The sequence below is a fragment of the Misgurnus anguillicaudatus genome, chromosome 15 (assembly GCF_027580225.2).
Source record: "Misgurnus anguillicaudatus chromosome 15, ASM2758022v2, whole genome shotgun sequence".
NCBI classification, from domain to species: domain Eukaryota; kingdom Metazoa; phylum Chordata; class Actinopteri; order Cypriniformes; family Cobitidae; genus Misgurnus; species Misgurnus anguillicaudatus.
Window position 1 is genome coordinate 22,848,361 of NC_073351.2, and position 19,900 is coordinate 22,868,260.

The following is a 19,900-nucleotide window of genomic DNA, read 5'->3' on the forward strand; positions in this document are numbered from 1 at the left end:
TATGTAGGATGATTTTATGTAGAAAACTGTGAATAACAAAAAATGATTTTAGCTGGGTTTTCGCAGGCAATGTCACATATTTTAAAATAATACATATGGTTACTCTCAGTCTGAAAGCTAACATTTTATTTATACAGTGAGGAAAATAAGCACTTGAACACCCCGCTACCCTGCAAGTTCTCCCACCCAGAAACCACGGAGGGGTCCGAACTTGTCATCGTAGGTGCATGTCCACTGTGAAAGACACAATCCAAAAAATAAAAAAATCACAATATATGATTTTCTTAACTATTTACCTGTATGATACAGCTGCAAATAAGTATTTGAACACCTGTCTATCAGCTAGAATTCTGACCAGAATCCAGCTCTGCTCCATTTATTATCCTAAATTAGATGCACCTGTTTGAGGTCGTTAGCTGCATAAAGACACCTGTCCACCCCATACAATCAGTAAGAATTCAACTACTAACATGGCCAAAGACCAAAGAGCTGTCCAAAGACACTAGAGACAAAATGATACACCTTCACAAGGCTGGAAAGGGCTACGGGGAAATTGCCAAACAGCTTTGTGAAAAAAGGTCCACTGTTGGAGCAATCATTAGAAAATGGGAGAAGCTAAACATGACTGTCAATCTCCCTCGGACTGGGGCTCCATGAAAGATCTCACCTCGTGGGGTCTCAATGATCCTAAGAAAGGTGGGAAATCAGCCCAGAACTACACGGGAGGAGCTGGTCAATGACCTGAAAAGAGCTGGGACCACCGTTTCCAAGGTTACTGTTGGTAATACACTAAGACGTCATAGTTTGAAATCATGCATGGCACGTAAGGTTCCCCTGCTTAAACCAGCACATGTCCAGGCCCGTCTTAAGTTTGTCAATGACCATTTGGATGATCTAGAGGAGTCATGGAAGAAAGTCATGTGGTCAGATGAGACCAAAATATAACTTTTTGGTCATAATTACACTAAACGTGTTTGGAGGAAGAAGAATGATGAGTACCATCCCAAGAACACCATCCCTACTGTGAAGCATGGGGGTGGTAGCATCATGGTTTGGGGGTGTTTTCTGCACATGGGACAGGGCGACTGCACTGTATTAAGGAGAGGATGACCCGGGCCATGTATTGCGAGATTTTGGGGAACAACCTCCGTCCCTCAGTTAGAGCATTGAAGATGGGTCGAGGCTGGGTCTTCCAACATGACAATGACCCGAAGCACACAGCCAGGATAACCAATGAGCTATGTATGAAACATATAAAGCTTCTGGCGTGGCCTAGCCAGTCTCCAGTCCTAAACCCAATAGAGAATCATTGGAGGGAGCTCAAACTCCGTGTTTCTCAGTGACAGGCCAGAAACCTGACTGATCTAGAGAAGATCTGTGTGGAGGAGTGGACCAAAATCCCTCCTGCAGTGTGTGCAAACCTGGTGAAAAACTATGGGAAATGTTTGACCTCTGTAATTGCAAACAAAGGCTACTTTAACAAATATTAACATTGACTTTATCAGGTGATCAAATACTTATTTGCAGCTGTATCATACAAATAAATAGTCAAAAAATCATATATTGTGATTTCTGGATCCTTCTAGATTATGTCTCTCACAGTGGACAATTTCAGACCCCTCCATGATTTCCAAGTGGGAGAACCCGCAAAACAGCAGGGCGTTCAAATACCCATCCTCCTCACTGTATATAAATTATGACTTGAATTTGTATTTTGTTATGTATTTATGGAATAGTTACAGTGGCACAGAAAGAGGATCAGCTGTTCAAAGTGTGCACTAGACATTGGATTAAATGAGAAATCTTTGCAACATGAAATGCAGATGTAGAAGTTAGTAAATCAGTCACTTTATAACTTTATATGAACATCAATCAGTAGATTATATCAATTTGGTATTGTTTAGGCTACATAAAGCACTGTGCCAGTAATAGCTGCATCTGAAATATAATCATTGTAATATGTGGGATAAACATTTTTCATTATTATTACATATAAATATTTGATCAAACATACAAGAAATTTGCTTTTTGAATACTAAATGAAAGTGCCCACAAAGAAATAAAGATAAGGGCTTATTTTGGGCCACTTTAAATAAACATACTCTGATATAGTTGGTTTAAAATGTGCTCTTAGACATATATGGGTATTTAGTCATTTGTAAAACATTAAAGACAGATCACATCTTGTGAAACGTGAATTGTCTCACTGATATATAATAGCTGAAAATTTTTAGAAAATAAACAGGCATGAAGTTTAAAACTGATATTAACAAACCATATTTCTATAAGCGCACCTGCCATAAATGGCATTGCAACAAGAAACTTCTTTTCACATTCTGTTGATTCATTGTAAAGAAAAATGCTGAAATAGTGTAGTATAAAGTCTTTGATAGAAGACAATATTGTCATAAATAAATAGTTAACAAAATGTATGATTGGTCAAGTTAATAAGTTCAGCATATGCCCCTGTTACCTCAGAATATAAAAGTTCAATAACAAGAAGGCAGTTAGAGACATTTGAGTTTCCTACAAGCTCAAATCAAACTTCAAACAAACTCAAATAAAACAGCATCTCAACCTTTCTTGTACTGATAACAAGAATGACATCAAATTCGTGAATTATTTACACAATACACATTGATTAAAAATGCAATCATTAACAAAACCCTGTCGAAGTGTTTGTCGATCTATATTTTTGTACTGTTCTTTCATACTAATGCACTCACCTCTGACGATTATTCTCATTGAAAGAAAAGCAATACAGCATAGTCCAATGAGAAGCTGTTTCTGTTATACCAATGCCATTGTAAGTTCAGTCCTCATGTCAGTAAGAGAGATATTACTTAGAGCAACATCTGGCCTCTTTGGTGACTTCTCTATGTTGGGCTACAAGTCCACGTTCGGTCATTCCCACATCATTTCCAGTTGCTATAAAGATAGGATGGAAACACTGGAAAACCTTTCCTTGTCCCGTTAGAAAGACGGCCCTGGATCTTTTGCTCCCGCGATGGGTCACTGTGAAGGGATTCGGTTGTTTTGTCCAAGGCAGGACTGCAGACTCACACAAATCCCAGTTTCACAGATGAGCAGTGGCATTTCGGGCAACCCTTTGTACCATTTGTCTGCAGACACCTAGACGATAAGCAAAATGCATTGAGCTCCATAGCTTCCCCACTAAACATATGATCCTAATAAACATATGATTGCATGCATACTTAAGGTGGAAGATGTGAGAGCAAGGCAAGGCTTGCAGCTGTTGGTTCTTCTCTCCGATAGATTCGCCGCACATGCCACAGTAGAGCTCCAGCTCCTCCACACACTGTAGGAACTTCACCACCTGCTCTCTCAGCTCATCCTGTTGCTCTTTACAGCGGTAGACGCTTTCACACAGGCTGTGTACCTTCAGAATACACAGCTGGAAATAAAGAGCACAGGGTTACAATTTGGCTAGAGAGAATATAGAGCACAGCTTTATCTTTAATTATGAAGTCATTGAATCTTCACAGCTTTTGCAGTGGTGCTAATAATGAGATATAGATATACGCTGACATGCATCTTATTCTAAAATAGCTGCATCTGGACACAGCTTGTTTCCAATCGCCTCTGCCAAATCATGTGCTCTTTGCAATGAGTCTAGAGCCTGTGGCAGTAAAAGAAAGAAAGAAAGAGAAAACATGTTACAGACCTCTCTTGAGTTGCATGAAATGTGCACTATAAGGTTTGTTATTTTACCTTGTCATATTCCTTTTGCAGAATCCAGCACTTCCCCACTCCTACATAGATGGATGCTTGTCCAAGGCGGTTGCCTATCTCTGACATTATACACATGGAGGACTCATAGCGAGGGAATGCTTTCTGTATTCAAGATAAAATGAAAGCATTGCTGATTGAATATTATGTAATAATGTGTAGTTAGGAAAGTAGATAAGCTAAAAATTGGAAATCTGATATATTACAATAATATGTCAAACACAGAAGTTCATAGCCAATGTATGAAATTTATGTATGTGATGAAAGGGACTAATTTGGAGGTGTGGTTTCCGAATTAGCATAAATAATTTGTGTACTAAAGTGCACTCTCTAGTGTACAAGCACAATGCTACAGTCAATGTAAAAAAGATCTAGTAATTATATAGATATACAGTAATGGTATGTACGTGTAGGACAGATATGATTTTGTGTACCTTTTCTTTCACTGGGGTGGTACCCTCAAAGGTTCACTTTTGTACATTTATGGGTATACAAAAATTTTAAATGTTGTACCTTTTGTGAACTTTAAGAACCTATTGTATACCTTTAAGGTTTTAAATGTTAGAGGTACATGTAACTGTACCCTTAAGGGACACTCCATTTTTTTTTTTTTGAAAATATGCTCATTTCCAGCTCCCCTAGAGTTAAAATTTTGATTTTTACCGTTTTGGAATCCATTCAGCTGATCTCCGGGTCTAGCGGTACCACTTTTAGCATAGCTAAGCATAATCCTTTTAATCTGATTTGACCATTAGCATCGCGCAAAAAAAATAACCAAAGAGTTTTGATATTTTTCCTATTTAAAACTTGACTCTTCTGTAGTTACATCGTGTATTAAGCCCCACGGAAAATTAAAAGTTTAGATTTTCTAGGCAGATATGGCTAGGAACTATACTCTCATTCTGGCGTATAATAATCAAGGAATCAAGTGCCCGAAAATAGTCCCTGCTATTGAAAGTTACTAAGGGGACTATTTTCGGCTGCTGCGTAATATCATTGCGCCTCATGCAGCCATGTTACAGCAGCAAAGTGCTTGATTATTACACTTTGCGGTCTGGGTTAGTTGAAAAAGTCGGTCGGGTGCGGGTTGTTTATACATTGATCCGCGCATCAACGGTTCCTAGCCATATCTTCCTAGAAAATCACAACTTTTAATTTTCTGTCGGTCTTATTACACGATGTAACTACAGAAGAGTCAAGTTTTAAATAGGAAAAATATCGGAACTCTTTGGTTATTTTTGAGCGCGATGCTAATGGTCTAATCAGATTCAATGGATTGTGCTAAGCTATGCTAAAAGTGGTACAGCCAGACCCGGAGACCAGCTGAATGGATTCCAAAACTGTTAAAATCAAATGTTTAACTCTAGGGGATCTTGAAAAAGAGAATATTATCTAAAAAAGTGGATTGTCCCTTTAAGGTACTGTAATGCACCCAAAAAGGTATTATGTTTAGTATACCTGTAAAAAGGTAAAAAACAGAACCTTAAACCCCATTTATACCGCCAGCGACTAGCAGTAGCAGAGCGACACAATCTTATTTATTTTAATGGAAGCCTGGCGACTTCCGGAGACACGAGTGAAAGTGACCGTCGGCAACCGGATGGGGCATGTCTAGCGATGCGAGAAAGTTAAGAAAAGTTTAACTTTATGCAAATTATAGGCGATTTTCGGGAGTGACTACCAATTGGGCCGAAGCAGTGGAGTTTGCATCATCCATCTTTTCTCAGTTACTGGAGTTGACGTTACTAATTTGTTTATGACAACAAGATTTAGAAAAGCCTAATCGAAAGAGATTGGTGACACACAGCGAGAAAGCGCTGGTGGTCTGAACGAGGCTTTAGCGTACCACCCCAGCGACAAAAAAGGTACAGTTTGTACCTTTATTTCTGACAGTGTATATGCTATATTAGGATAGTATTACCTACAGTAGGGATTACAAGCAATGATCAACAACATGATACAAAAATTGTACAAAAAAAACTTTGCAGCCGTAGGTTTGCAGCATAACTCACATCAACATCTTTTTGAGAGCGATGAATATCAGCAAAGTTAAGCAGACACAATGCCTGAAGTGGCCGATCTCCATGTTGCAATGCAATCTTCATCGATTCCTCACAGACATGAGATTAATAGTATATTAAAGAATACATTTTTATTTTCACCTTACTAGACAAATACAAAACCTTAACTTTTATTCAGCCATAATATTATTTGCAGACTATTTTTATTTTACAACCTCATCAAACCATGTGTCCAACCTCCAGATATTCTTTGGCTTCACATTTGACATAAAAATGACATAATCACTGGGTATGTTTAAAAAACAGAGACGCGAAGGCCCGACAAGATCTCAAACTTGCATGACAGCTGGAACGTGCCCTGCATTGATCCCCTGTTAGCCAATTATAAATCATCATAGCAGACAGCACATTGTGAAGCTCACAGTCTGAAGCAATGAGTGTTATATTTCTGTCCTTGCCATTAGCAAGAGACTGAGGGTGAGATCTGCTCTTCATTAACCCTCCTCTTAGACACCCGACCGGCATATTTTTATCAACCATAGTAAAGGGGGTCGGTCTGGTGGGCTGGCACAACAAGACCTACAAATAACTGCACCTGTCAGTTGTGCTGTGGCCATGAGGAGTAGCAGGGGTCAGAGGTCAGGTATATGCCAAGGAGACTGATAAATATGATCAATATGCGGCATCCTGGGGATTAAGGTGATGCTGCCTACAGTTTGTTCAGGTGACCACTGACACAAGCTGTGATATGGCCATCTCCAAAATAGGCCTGGCATATTTATAAAATTATTGCTATTTAAGTGAAACTAGTCTTAATTCAACATTTTACATACACAATGTTAAACTCTCTCTTCTTTGGAAGTCGCTATGGTTAAACGTGTCTGCTAAATAAAAAAATTAAAGTAAATTTGCTCATTTATAATATGTTTATACCTCACAGCACTCCATGGCATCTGGTAAGCGCACCAGTTTTCTGTAAGCCACCGACATGTGGTACTGGCTCATGGCGCGGTACTTTAGACTCCACCCTTTACCATAGTCATTCACAAGTTCAGCTGCTTTGCAAGGAAAGAACAATGCTTTCTCAAAATCCTGCAATGACACAAAGCAAATGGACACTTATTAACGGTGTAAAAGGTGATAAATAATTAAATTAATATTATTATAAAACGATTTCCTGCCGCTTAAAGCATGATGCTAATAATGGTTAGATTTGGTTTCAAGGGAGTGAACATGCTCATAAAAAAACCTTTTTATGAAAAACATCAATGCAGATATCTAAATGTCAATGTGAATTGGAGATATTAACTTTGCCACAGCTATAAGAGGCCATGCTATTATTGCTCCTGGTAGCTTTGACATTCCCTGCATGCCTTATCATCACACTTATTACATCAGGCCTTTCTGAGAATTTAGGGGATTTGCAGTCTTAAATCTCTTGTGTGAAGGTGAGTACAAATGCCTTTATCCAGACAAACTCACTTTGTGTGACTTGCATTGGGATGCACTGTATATAGCATGTAGACAGTATATTAATCATGTTCAGAGCTATCTAATGTGTCAGTAAAGTATAAATGTGACTGTAGGGGCAAAGGGGCATTAAACCGATATGTTTACATTGATGCAACATGGACAGGTGTTGAACATAGTATGGTTTGAAACATAAACAAATATACAGTAAATAAATGTATACGGGTCAGTGACAAAAACGGTTTGGTTAGATGAGAAATTCAAAAATCTTTTTAAAAAAACTTGTTTTAAAAGCACGCATTAGGTTTATTTCAATGCACATAGTGTATTTGTGTTAATTTTATGGAATAAAAAATTACATTTACAGCATTTTATGAAAGTTAACACTGAATGGACCTGAAAATGTCAAATGGTTTCACCGCCAATTGTGCCAAAGAATGAGAAATATGAAATATTTTATCCACCTTGATGGCATGTAAGTACAGAGCCCCTAAGGGGACATGGAAAAAAATTAAATAAAGTTTAGTGTGTTGTGCGCACGTGAAACTAGCGCGTTTAGTTTCGCGTGCTCACGTGAAACTATTGTGCGCGCACGTGAAAGCGAAAGTTTCATGTGCGCATGCGAAAGTTTTACGTGTGCACCCCAAAGTAAATTTTAAAAAAATTCTGCACATGAAGGCTTTGCGTGAGCACATGAAAGTTTCACGTGAGCACACGAAAGTTTCACGTGAGCACATGAAACTAAACCCTAGATCTTTTACTCCAATGTCACCTTAGGGGCTTGGTATGTAAGTGTAAGCTAATCATCAAAAAAATAATAATAATTTTATTCGTTATTTCTAAATGTAAATTTTAATGTAATATTTTAATGTAATATTTTAATGTAATATTTATTTGTAATATTTCTTCTGACATATGCTGAAAACAGCTCTGTTTTCTAAATAATCTTTGACAAATTATGTAAAAATGTATGTAATAAAATCATATTACACTTAACTAGTTACACCAATTGACACAAACCGGTTACACCACATTGACATTTTTTGCAATTATCCCCAAATATTCTTTTAAAATGAAATAAAACCAGAAATTCCTCAACTTGGTCCTCAAAAATGAGAATGTATGCAAGTAATTGCAAAAATGTATTTTGAAATTTTAACCCTTTTACATTTAATTGAACCATACGGACACAAAATCATTAACGTCACGTCATTGACTCATACACCACAAGTCAAAAGTATGGACACTTGTGACTGACTTTCTCACAATCTTAGAAATCTGTTGATGTAAATGCTTTTGCATGCTTATGTTTTTTTTAATGAATGCGTTGAATAGACAGTGAAGGAAAGCAATACTTATTACTGTTTAAAAAGCTTCTCTGGAGAATAGAGCTGTAATACAGGCAAAAGTTGGCATCTTTTTCGAAGAATAGCTTTAAATATAAGGTTTGGTTGATTTGTTAAAACTTTTCCGGTCACTACAATCTCATACTTCTGTTTGTGGTATTTCATAGTTTGATGACTATATAATTTTTCAAACTCTGGAAAATAATAATAATAAATATGCATGCCTAATCTTTCAAATGGTAGTGTATCTCTCACTGGCAGCCACAAGCAATAAGCAATAAACGATATGATTGATAAACTAGTCTTGTATTGTTTTCAAAACTCTAAACCTTAAGGTTTGATTTGTGATACCTTTAGCTGGATGTAGAAGTTTCCCAAACTGCAACAAACCCTGCACTCCAACATCTTGTCGTCATTGTTGTGAGAGTACCGCAGAGCCTTCTCGTAGCTCACTAAGGCCTTTTGGAAAACACTAAGGCCCAGATAAGCATTGCCCATGCTCAGACACACCTGCCCGTTGAGCTGTAGGCTAACAGTGGTGCCCTGCATGTTTAAGCAGGTCTCGCAATACGAGACAGTTTTCTGGAATTCACAGAGCTTCTCGTTGCTGCGTGCCAAGTTTAGGTAGCCCTCCGTCAAGTAGTCCGGATCTTCCATCTCTCTGGCTGTATTTATCTGAGCTAAGGAATACTGATGTTGACAGATGTTTGCAAGTGGACAAAACACAATGAAAATTAGTTTACTTAATATAACTGCATAGAAAGCAATAAAAGACAACTTTTCACTTACTAGCCAAATTGGCTATACAATTTTTATGTTACTGACCAACTTGTCAAAATAAAAATGATCAAAATGATTAAAATTAGATTGTGACAGTGGGGATTTAAATATATTTATTTATTATTAAATTCGATTTTGAATCATTAAATTGCTTTCAGCTTTACAATAGTCAATCACTAAACTACAATCTGAACATTGTATTAAAGCCTTGTTTCATCGAAAAAGCCAATAATGAATGCAACAATGAAAAGCATACCCCAAAGTATGACAAAATTATATTGCAGCAGCACGCTGAAAAAAAAATCATTCAATTTTTTAAAGGTAAGTGGTGGCAATCAATTTATTTAAGCTACATTAAAAAAAAGAAAAAAGAAAATCTAGCTTAAATAAATTGATTGCAACAACTTACCTTCAAAAAATTGAGTAAATTGAATGAATAATGTTTTTCAGTGCATATAATTTTATGATGATAAAATTCAAATGCTGTTTGTTTTAATTTTACATTTGGCGCGTGTTCATTTCAAACCCTTTATATAACACAATGGAAATGACAGATATCAAGATGAGGTGAGCATACTTTATTATTACTCTTTGACACCTGCAGTTGTTAAAACATAACATTGTGCAAGTCTTTGCTGAACTCTATGCAAGCAGGTCCCTGTGCAAGGAGGTTTATGTCAACAAGATGCTCTCTGCTGAGGATCATATTGCATGTGGCTCTCCTTACTCCCCTTAACTATGGATCTTACATATAATAACCATGTTTCACATTACTCGCGTCCGTATGTATTTCAATACCTCGGAAATCTTTGTTACTGACATGTCATGTAAACTGCAGGGGTAATTATTGATCAAGAATCTTACGCCTCGCTGTGCATACCTCTCTTTAAGGAAATATCAAACTTAATAATCAAATAATGTTTATTTCTCAGACTGTGCATCACACTACTTTGCAAAAAGTAAAGGGACTATATCTTATCCACATAAAACAGCATGTTAAGTATAGCTAAAAGTGGCTCTTACCTGTAGCATCTCTTTGTATTTCCCCATTTCGGAATGAGCTGTGATCAGACACCCTAAAACTCGAAACTTCCCCCCAGGATCGGTTGTCTTCCTCAACACCTTCAACCAGACATATAAAGCCTTTTCTGTATCATTAGACTGATAGAGCTTCAATCCTTTCTCAATCTGCTGTTTGGTTTGGTCCTGACCCATTTCTGCTACAAAGTCCCTCATAAAAATAGTCATTCGTTTGGCTCTACAGCCCTCTGGGAAAGTGCAATTGAACAATTTCTTGTCTTTCACAGTTACTGCACCACAAAAGTCTTGTTTTTGAGAGATTGGCACCCAATGTTTGCTCTACTTCATAACTTTTGGGTGCAAAAAGATGGAGAATAATCTGTATCCAGAGGTCTTCAAAATCAAGATTCCCATTGATCATCACATCGAGAGAAGTTAAAAGAATCCTACGAATCACAAAGTTAAAAGCACAACATAAATCCACTGATCAAGAACGTTCCAATGTACCACTAAAGAAATAAGTCTTAATCCAAGGTGCTGGCAATGATCTCCCAGAATATCTGCTCCCTCCACGCTTGAACAGGAGGAATTTTCTGTTCCCTTACCCCCCACAAACCACCCCTTCATCTCTGTCCTCCCTCCCACTGCCGTGCTGGCGCTTCAGCAGATGGTCTTGTCACTCTGAACCATGTGTCCATGCTGGAATCCAACTTCAGCCTCTGAAAAGATCCAAGGTCACAAAAGACGCTTATCCGACAATCTTCATACCAAGAGTGCTGCTATTCACCTCCGCATCCAATCACCCACGAAATCCTGAAGACTACCAAAAACCCTTAAGGAGAAATAATATCAGTAAATATTCTATTTAAGCTACTGCAGAGATCTGGACACAGTGTGAGTGAGTCTAAAAACAGACCGATATTTCACAACGGTGAAGCAGAGTCAAGCGGTCCTCAAAGTGGCTGGCAGTTCCTGTGGGTGGGCCTTGTTAAGCCCCTTGGTGTGCCATCTCCCAGCCCCCAGCCTTGGTGTCAGCAACTGATGCTTAGAATAGTTCACAAAGTCGGACATGGTATTTGTCTTGAGTTACAGTACCGCTGCTTCTTGAAACACATCAATGGGATCAAATTGTTGGGTTCTCAACTGAACCGTGGCTTTCGACTCTTTTCCTAACTTGTTTATGACCAGCTTCATGGATACAAATACCATTATTACATACCTGTATTTACAACCTTGCCATTCACAAGTTCATCCATCCAAAAATAAACATCAGGTTGTAAGTCAAGTCTTTGCTATAACGCAATTGCTGAAATGCTAACACAATGCCTCAGCACATTTTGGGGTCTGTAATATGTAAATGGTAGCCTATTTTTCTGTCAATGCATACATGTATAGAACAAAAATATGCATACAAATTATTTACGCTTATGTTTTTGGGACATTACAAAAAAAACATGCAAGACTACAATAGAGTGTCGCAGGGATGACGAAGGCTAACTCATAAGTTAGCAGGACACTGGTTTTCTGGTAAAAAAGCCCATTCATTTTGCCCAAAGACAAAAAATAAGCTTTGTGTTTAACAAATGTTTATAACTTTTTGTCCAACAAAGCTTGTTAAACATCTTATTTTTTGCGCTAACCAAAAGTCTATGGGATTTAGGGGCAGTTTCCTGGACAGGGCTTATTCTAGACTTAAATGCATGTTTGAGCTGCTTTCATTTAAAATCTTAATCTTGCACTGACATATCTTAACATACACTCACCTAAATGATTATTAGGAACACCTGTTCAATTTCTCATTAATGCAATTATCTAATCAACCAATCACATGGCAGTTGCTTCAATGCATTTAGGGGTGTGGTCCTGGTCAAGACAATCTCCTGAACTCTAAACTCTGAATGGGAAAGAAAGGTGATTTAAGCAATTTTAAGCGTTGCATGGTTGTTGGTGCCAGACGGGCCGGTCTGAGTATTTCACAATCTGCTCAGTTACTGGGATTTTCTCGCAGAACCATTTCTAGGGTTATAAAAGAATGGTGTGAAAAGGAAAAAGCATCCAGTATGCGGCAGTTCTGTGGGTGAAAATGCCTTGTTGATGCTAGAAGTCAGAGGAGAATGGGCCGACTGATTCAAGCTGATAAAAGAGCAACTTTGACTGAAATAACCACTCATACAACCAAGGTATGCAGCAAAGCATTTGTGAAGCCACAACACGCACAACCTTGAGGCGGATGGGCTACAACAGCAGAAGACCCCACCGGGTACCACTCTTCTCCACTACAAATAGGAAAAGAGGCTACAATTTGCATGAGCCCACCAAAATTGGACAGTTGAAGACTGGAAAATGTTGCCTGGTCTGATGAGTCTCGATTTCTGTTGAGACATTCAGATGGTAGAGTCAGAATTAGGCGTAAACAGAATGAGAACATGGATCCATCATGCCGTGTTACCGTTGTGCAGGCTGGTGGTGGTGGTGTAATGGTGTGGGGTATGTTTTCTTGGCACACTTTAGGCCTCTTAGTGCCACAGCCAACCTGAGCATTGTTTCTGACCATGTCCATCCCTTTATGAGCACCATGTACCCATCCTCTGATGGCTACTTGCAGCAGGATAATGCACAATGTCACAAAGCTCGAATCATTTCAAATTGGTTTCTTGAACATGACAATGAGTTCACTGTACTAAAATGGTTTTTGCAAGAGAACCAGTGTCCTGCTAACTTCCAGGTTGGCCAACAAAAATATGTCATCTCTGCGGCAATCATGGAAGTACTTTCTGCAATGTAATAGGTTATAGAGATCAGATGCAAAAGCCACTAAATTCGCCTCCGTCAAAAATGAAATGATATTCACAGAAAGATCTCTGCATATGTTCATCAAATAATTTAGCTACAGATCCACTTAATCCCAGCCTCAGGCCATTCAGAAATACTGGTTTGTTAGCAGAATCCATTACACAAAATCTGTGCACAAAGTCGTCTTCTTGGATTAACAACCGCACGGGAATGTCAATGTGCAAGTGTTTTTACCTGATTAACCAAATATATTATGATATAAACCGAATTTTTGTGCCTTTTACCTTTATTCAGAAAGGACACTGAGGAGCGACTGGAGACTTTTATTGAAAGTAGAGATTTTTGCATTTATTTAGATGGTTTTGCAGCGACCAATGAAATGACTAAAGTGACATTTATAAAATAACCTTTTATTTGCAATTAAAGTAAAATTGCTAAACCTAAACATATAAGAGCCTGATTAAAAAAATGCTAATTTACAAGAAAATGTCAGATGCACATTTTTGGGTTTTGCATCTGAGCTCTATTTCTTTGGGAGGTTAGGCAAAGAGAGGAAACATGTTGATGTAAAATGAGGTTTTAATACAAGACTAAACAGTACAGAACAAAACATAACATACATTTATGATAAAGTCTGTAACTTCAATAGCCTTTTCATCAAATCATTTTCGGTCACAACATTTTGCACCGAATATCCAAAGATCAACAACATTCAAATGACTATTAATATAGATCATATGTCTGACTCACACAAAATGGCACGTTCACATAATACATGAGCTTAATGAACAGTAAACAGTTCTTGCCATCTGTCAGTCAGTTCTAAGTGGAACCAACCCAATTCAAATGCTTTCATGTCCAGACATAAGCCAGAGATGAGAGGGGAGGGTGGAGGAAGTGCTATTAGGAATGATGTAACTGACAACTGGCACCACTTAACATGGTTTACCTTATTACTTTCATTATGAACTTTATTTATAGGGTTCTTGACAGCATTAGCAAAGTTAAAAGTTTGCTTAGATAAGATACTTTGCATTTCGATACTTTTACTTAATTCGTGCGTACCTCGGCAGACATTTGATGGACAACAAATATCCAGCATATGTAAACCAATCACTGTAAACAGTGTAGCTACTCTGCCCAACTCATAGCTGTACACAAACAAATTGAATAAATGTTACTTGTGCACAAATAAGCTATTGAGGTTGTAGATTAGAGATATGTATTTGTTATACCTTGTTAAAAAATAGAATTTCTATTAGAAATTCACACTGTAATTTGAATAAAATGAACTAAACTAATTTTTACATATAAATCACATTTGTCCTTCATTAACCTCATACTGTATATCACTTCACATGACAGAATAGCACAAGAGATTATTACAAGCCTGGTTTCATCTATACCACACACATGACGGTTATAAACAGAATTACTAAAAAATAAATTTGCCATGGACCCATTATTTACACAGAATATCTCTTGAGTACATTAAGAAATCATGCCAAAACAAACTGCCAGTTTGTGAGGAGTATTTTGATTCCCTTGATCACCGAGACCACTGACGTGGCAGGATTTAACTTCAGTGTGTTTGCGTCTCCTTTTTTGCATTTGTCTCTAAAAACGTAAATGCACCCGTTGCAGCTGGCCACTTTCCACAGAGACGGCACGCAGCTCCACACATCAGGGAAGCGCAGCCGAGTAAAGCTGTCCAGCAGTGGGTTGTAACATACCAGAGAGTCGCCCTCCGCCACCACAAAGATGAGGTCCTTATGGGCGGTGGCGTGCATGCATCCTGCCAAAGGCAACATGTAGGGCTTGGTTTGGCACCTTTGAGTAGCTGTGTCAAAACATTGGATGAGGCGAGATGGTTTGGTGAAAAAGTCCATATCGTTTTCCTCCCCACCCAAAAGGTAAATCGTGCCTCCCAAATTGACTCCCGCTGCGCCGGACACAGCTGTGTCTAGCTGAGTGGTCTCTTTCCATATGTTGTCCTGCACCGTGTAGCAGATGACAGCATTTGAAAGAGTGTCCTGAAGTGTTTTGCCTCCCAAAGAGTAAATGGCGTCTTCCGAGGACACGGACACTAACGTGTGATGGAGACGGTCGCGCGGAAGAGGTGCACAGCGCTCCCAGTCCATGGTGTGCATGTTGCATTTCCACATGCGACGGGGTATGGAGCCCCCTACGACATACAGGTCACCGCCGTGTTTGCAGGCAGCTGTGATCTGGTGACACAGGCTGTTCTGACCACTTACACTGATGGCATCATCCTCATCACAATGAAGAGACACTGCCAATGAGTGGGTGCGTGTGTCTTCCTTCCCAATAAGGTATATGTGCACTTTTTCACCAATCTCCTGGGAAAAAGTGAAACAACAAGCATGATAATAGTCCTGTTCACATATTAAATATATAAAATATACATGTATATATCTTTACTCACCTTAAGGCTGTCTGAAAGCATATTAGAATACTCTTCTCGCTCAACTTTGTTGTGATTGATCCAAGATTCGATTGCTGCGGTTGGATTTTGCGAGCTTGGAACACCATCTGATCAAGGAGATGCAAAAACAGGTAAGTTGAAAGAAGTTCTCTTTAAAACTTTCAAATCATTATCTCATAAATGTGACCCTGGGTCACAAAACCAGTCATATGTAGTACAGGTATAAATTTGGCATTAGCAATAGCTCACAATACATCATATCAGTGAAAATTAATTTGGTGGCTTCTAAATTCATCCCTGTTTGAATCCTAAGGAATGAATGGGGCTAGACTCATTGCTAACAAATTCACGACATGCTGTAAAAGTGTATGCATTAAAAAAGATAGGTATGTATTAATTTGTCTAAGTTGAGGTAAGAACATAGTAAAATATTGAAAATCGGTGGTGTATTCCTTGCAAAGTATATATCATATTCCATGAAAATATTTAGTAAATTTCCTACCGTAAATATATCAAAAATGTATTTATCATTAGTAATATGTGTTGCTAAGGACTTTAGCTGGATACCTTTAAAGGTGATTTTCTCAATACTTTCATTTTTTTTTTGACCTCTCAGATTCAAGATTTTCAAATAGTTGTATCTCGGCCAAATATTGTCCTATCCTAACAAACCAAGTCTATAAAGTTTATAAACAGATAATGTATACATCTAAATTTTAAAAAGGTGACCTTTACTTGTGGTCCAGGGTCACATATAAACTAAAACAAATTTGGGTAGTTCTAATGTCTTGTGCACATGCTATTCAGCATTTTAGTAGATATTATACATAAACATATGCATGCTTTATAACAAACCTATATAGAATAATTGTAAATAACCTAACATGTTTAGCATATATTATATATATAAATTAAAGTTAAAGGAACAGTATGTAGGATTGTGGTCAAAATTGGTATTGCAATCACACAACTGGTGGCCAATACACAACATGACAACATCAACATCAGTTGAGGGCTGCAACTCCACTTTTTGCCGGACCACTGTTGTCAGTGATATAAGCATTTGAAATGAAAATGATGTCTTAAAGGCGGAGTCCACGATGTTTGAAAAACGCTTTGGAAAAGGAGACGGGCCGAGTACCAAAACACACTTATAGCCAATCAGCAGTAAGGAGCATGTCTACTAACCGACATCCTTGCCGGGTTGCGTATGTGTGGGCGGGTCTATCAACCGAAGGTCCAGATTCTATTGGGGTAGGGGCGTGTTTGTTTAGGTGATTTCAAATATCAATCAACATTGGCTTTCAAACATCGTGGACTCCGCCTTTAATGTCTAGTGACATATCAGGGCCATTTTATGATTAATTGATATAAATTTCTTACATACTGTTCCTTTAATACACACTAAGCAAGAAAGTTTGAACTGAAGCAGTACCCTATAAAAAATTAGGTAAGAGAGGGGCACAAAGTAATGCTTTTTAGCTTTGGCTCTATCATTTAGAAATGTTTAAGTTGGATTAATAATTTTTTAACACAATCAACACACACATCTCTACTACAAATGAACATCTAAAGTTTGTTTGTTGGACCTACTGTTATTCTTCAATTACACCGAAAGTGACAGAAGTGCAAATCTTACAACTTACCCCATAGGTGGGGTTAATTGTAACAAAGAAGTTTGTTGTAACACCTGCTAGAAAAATGTGTTTAACCACAAATACAATTCTGTATATATACTTAATGTGGATATTGTTTCTATATCTGCCTATAATAGATATATATCCACACATTCATCCATCCATGATCCTTCATTTAACCATCCTTGTATTATGCATCAATGCATATAAATAGATATTTTTGAAAGGGCTACACAATTAAGACAAGAAAATCATAATTTCCCCTGATATTGTATTAAACATTATCATTTTGATGAATAATATTTACATTGTTTTCATTTCATTATCATTGCATACTTGAGGCTTAATTGTAACACTATGTGACAACTAACACAGCTGTGTAAAAATGATTAGTTACTAGGAGTTGCTGACATGTATTAAAATAGGGTTAAGTAACAAGACTGATTAAAATAATATAATGTTGGATTTTCGGGAAAACATAAGATGAAGAAATTTACTTCCATGCCTCCAAAAACAAACTATGTTCAATATCTTAAAGGCGGGGTGCGTGATTTTTGAAAAACACTTTGAAAAAGGGAGTCGGCCGAGTACCAAACACACTTGTAGCCAATCAACAGGAAGGGGCATGTCTACTAACCGACATCGTTGCCTGGGTTGCGTATGTGTGGCGCAGGTCTATCAAAAGAAGGTCCAGATTCTATTGGGGTAGGGGCGTGTTTGTTTAGGTGATTTCAAATGTCAACATTGGCTTTCAGAGATCATGCACCCCGCCTTTATTGAAAACACATCATAACTTTTCACAAATTCACAGAAGATCATCTTCTAACAGTAAAAGAAAAAGACACAAAAGCACAGATTGCTCAGCCCTGCAAAAATATGTAAAGTAGTCGTGTTACAATTAACCCCGCTTTAGTTTGTGCCCCTCTCATACCTACAACTTTGTACCTAAAGAGTGCATGTTAGTAGCTAAACGGTACATATAAGGATGGTTTTAAAGGGTACTGACTGCCCACACTTTTTCCAATACGTTCATATACATTGTTTAACCTAAAATCTGTTAATACTTAAAATTTCCATATTTTATTAGCCATTTGCTTTTAACACTTTTCATTCACCTTTAATGATATCTATGAGAAGGCACAATGGCATGTTTAAGAACTCATCTGTCTGGTGCAGCTGAACAAGGTGAATCTTTGCACAGTGCTTGGCTGCCGTATACAACTCCTGGTCACTGTGTCTGTCCGCCAACCACATCACCTGCAATTAATCGCAGTTATTTACCAAGAAAATTACGTGTATATTACAAAAATAATGTTTGAAATGATTGGTTTTACCTGCAGACAGTTCTTGATATCCACAGTTCTTGATAGGAAACGAGAGCACTCCTCAAACAAGGCAGTGAGCTGATACATATCAGCCATCTCATAGGTGTCCTGCAGATCTTCAACCCGGAGTTTGATTGTTCCATGATAGATGTAGTCCACCAGTGACTGGAAGACAGGGGCGCTGACATCCTTCAGCTCGATCTTGCGATCAAACGCTTCTCTAAGATTAGAAGTGAACATGGATCTGAAAAAGCTGCTTTGTGCCGAGAGCACCAGGCGATGAAGCTGGAACTCCTTGCTGTCCACGGTGACGATGACATCTGCAAACAGACCATCCTCCAGACACAAGTCCATGATGCTTTTTACGACACGACTGGAATGAGAGCGATCGGTGAACGTGTAGCCCTGAAAGTAGTTCTCGTCCCCTGATGGCACTCCACTGGAGTCCTCACCGGACTCCATAGCATACACTCAGCTGTGTGAATCTCTAATCTGAAGGAGCTTCGTTAAAATACTAGATGACTTAATGGGTATACTGTATGTGCATTTTAATAGGTGGTACAGGCAAACAAAGTAGACATAGATGTGATATGGTATGTAACACTCAGTGGTCTCTACTACAGAGATTGATCTTAATACATTTCTGTATATAGAATTTCAAGCTATTAAGTGTTCGTGCATGTATACTAATCCATAAATTCAATGGTACAATACTAACGTCCGATCTGCAAGATGTACAAATCCGCAACGTTAAATACTAGCAATATGCTTGGTCAGCAATGTGGCTAACGCTAAGACAAGCATTCTAGTTAAGAGTCTAGTTAACTTAACCCTTTAGAATATATAACAAACGCGGCAGAATGCGTTTAGAATGTTATCGGGTGTAAAACTGTAAACAGCACAAGAGTACTCAAACAGTATTCCTCATGAACGTGGATAAACCCATGCCAGCAAGAATGCTTGTAAGGTAAAACCTGAGCCCCAGGAAATAAACAGCACCTCTTCTTCATACTGACGTCACTGTGTGTTTATGTGTCCCTCCGCTGCCCCCGTGTGTTGGAGGCCTGTTATTGCATCAAATCAAAATACAGTATAAAGATATTCGCAGTAAGATTATTTAATGCAGTGGTTCTCAAACTGGGGGCCGCGAGATGGTACCAGGGGGGCCCCAGTTTTATGACATTTTATAAAATAAATTAATTTATCATGAATTCTGTGCAATTAAACCTAAAAAAAAAATTAGACTACTAACCAACAGCACTACTTCGTATCATTTAATATGTTTTGTTTAATTAAAAGTTGAGTTTTAAAA

At 38.1% G+C, this 19,900-nt stretch overlaps 2 protein-coding genes across 2 annotated transcripts; both read right to left on the bottom strand.

Annotated features, from left to right (window-relative positions):
- Positions 1 to 1,613: 1,613 nt before the first annotated feature.
- On the bottom strand, positions 1,614 to 10,974 carry rapsn (receptor-associated protein of the synapse, 43kD). Its single transcript, XM_073853601.1, has 8 exons — positions 10,391 to 10,974; positions 8,939 to 9,277; positions 6,705 to 6,863; positions 5,763 to 5,861; positions 3,733 to 3,855; positions 3,581 to 3,640; positions 3,216 to 3,409; positions 1,614 to 3,132 (listed from the first exon to the last, which is right to left on the bottom strand). The coding sequence occupies exons 1-8, from the start codon at positions 10,613 to 10,615 to the stop codon at positions 3,060 to 3,062; spliced, it is 1,272 nt and encodes a 423-aa protein (XP_073709702.1). The 5' UTR covers positions 10,616 to 10,974; the 3' UTR covers positions 1,614 to 3,059.
- A 3,156-nt stretch (positions 10,975 to 14,130) lies between these two features.
- On the bottom strand, positions 14,131 to 19,609 carry kbtbd4 (kelch repeat and BTB (POZ) domain containing 4). The gene is made up of 4 exons (XM_055174639.2): positions 18,598 to 19,609; positions 18,379 to 18,520; positions 15,627 to 15,733; positions 14,131 to 15,540 (listed from the first exon to the last, which is right to left on the bottom strand). Exons 1-4 carry the CDS (start codon positions 19,048 to 19,050, stop codon positions 14,680 to 14,682), a joined length of 1,563 nt encoding a protein of 520 aa, XP_055030614.1. The 5' UTR covers positions 19,051 to 19,609; the 3' UTR covers positions 14,131 to 14,679.
- Positions 19,610 to 19,900: the final 291 nt, after the last annotated feature.

Bases quoted from the DNA above. Each gene is read 5' to 3' on its own strand.
- kbtbd4 (XM_055174639.2), bottom strand. From the start codon at position 19,050: ATGGAGTCCGGTGAGGACTCCAGTGGAGTGCCATCAGGGGACGAGAAC. The intron at 15,734-18,378 runs GTGAATGAAAAG...CTCCTTGATCAG, and splicing joins TCTCATAGATATCATTAAAG to ATGGTGTTCCAAGCTCGCAA. The intron at 15,541-15,626 runs GTGAGTAAAGAT...ACTTTTTCCCAG, and splicing joins TGCTTTCAGACAGCCTTAAG to GAGATTGGTGAAAAAGTGCA.
- rapsn (XM_073853601.1), bottom strand. From the start codon at position 10,615: ATGACTATTTTTATGAGGGACTTTGTAGCAGAAATGGGTCAGGACCAA. The intron at 9,278-10,390 runs GTAAGAGCCACT...TGTCAACATCAG, and splicing joins AATACAAAGAGATGCTACAG to TATTCCTTAGCTCAGATAAA. The intron at 6,864-8,938 runs GTATCACAAATC...GTGTCATTGCAG, and splicing joins ACTTCTACATCCAGCTAAAG to GATTTTGAGAAAGCATTGTT.